At 45.7% G+C, this 1,103-nt stretch overlaps 1 protein-coding gene across 1 annotated transcript; it reads left to right on the forward strand.

Moving 5' to 3' along the window:
• Positions 1-273: 273 nt before the first annotated feature.
• Pmar_PMAR021333 (myotrophin, putative) lies at positions 274-758 on the forward strand (the record flags this gene model as incomplete). Its single annotated transcript, XM_002788330.1, has 2 exons — positions 274-706; positions 736-758. The coding sequence occupies 2 exons, from the start codon at positions 274-276 to the stop codon at positions 756-758; spliced, it is 456 nt and encodes a 151-aa protein (XP_002788376.1).
• Between the last annotated feature and the right edge of the window lie 345 nt (positions 759-1,103).

Consider the following 1,103-nt stretch of genomic DNA (forward strand, 5'->3'; position numbering starts at 1 on the left):
CCCCAAATCACATCATGAAACTCTGCCCAAATGCCACATCACTTCGCTCTATCACGTACCCAGACACATATTCCCTCTTCCTGAAACATTCCCTACATAACGATATAAGATTCGCATTCCGAAGCTTATAGTATCTAGCAGCTGTATAAGCTGCATTACTTTAAGCTAGAGGTAGCTTATTCTGGTTGAATTGATCGTAGTTGTAGTCCGGGTTTGTATTCTCGTTTCACACAATCCTGTCCCCATAGTTTCTATTTTTATAAAATCACTACTATGGATTCAACGAGCATTATTTCTTCGTTTCTCGAGGCTGCCTATGAGGGCGATCTCAATCGCATGAAGGAGCTTATGGCCAGCAACTCCGGTCTATCTGTTAATGTTCAAGACTATGATAAGAGAACTCCTCTCCATTTAGCTGCTGCTGGTGGTCACATGGAGGCTGTCCAATACTTGTTGGGCGAGGGGGCTGAGCTGAAGACTGATCGCTTCGGTATGCTTCCTATCCATGATGCTGTGGTGAACCATCATACCGACATCAAAGAGGTGCTCGGTCAGCTCGACCTCAAGTGTGATGATGCCATGTGTTATCTTTCCCCTGAGAGTGAGAATGCTCTCAAGGAGCAAGTGAAGAATACCAACATCTCCCTGACTCCCGAGGATTTGGAAATCAAGATGACTCAGGTCTTTTCTATCATTATGAAGGAAGGTGTCCTCGCTGCTGGTTCTCTCTGGCAGGAGATCGTCTACTACTTCACTGAGCTCGGTCTTCATCCCAGCTACTTCAAACATTTTACCAGTGCTGAGATCGCCAGGCATATCCATTGCCTTATCGCTGCTAAGAAGGTCGCTCAGGCTACCAAGTCTGACTATATCCACTTCGAGATTGAGGAAGCGGATTCGGCTTTCTATCTCACCACTATGGAGCCTGAGAAGATTGCCATCACTGATGCTAAGGTTGCTGAGTATATCAATACTGCTAAGGACTGTGGTTACACTATCACCTTCCTTAAGTCTGAGAAAGCTCCAATGTGTGGAGGTAAGTTCCCTCTCGGCATCTTTGTTGTTGAGAAGCAACAGTTCGAGTCGGGTGTTAAGTTTGAGGA

This window comes from Perkinsus marinus (assembly GCF_000006405.1).
Source record: "Perkinsus marinus ATCC 50983 genomic scaffold scf_1104296928332, whole genome shotgun sequence".
Classification (NCBI taxonomy): domain Eukaryota; phylum Perkinsozoa; order Perkinsida; family Perkinsidae; genus Perkinsus; species Perkinsus marinus.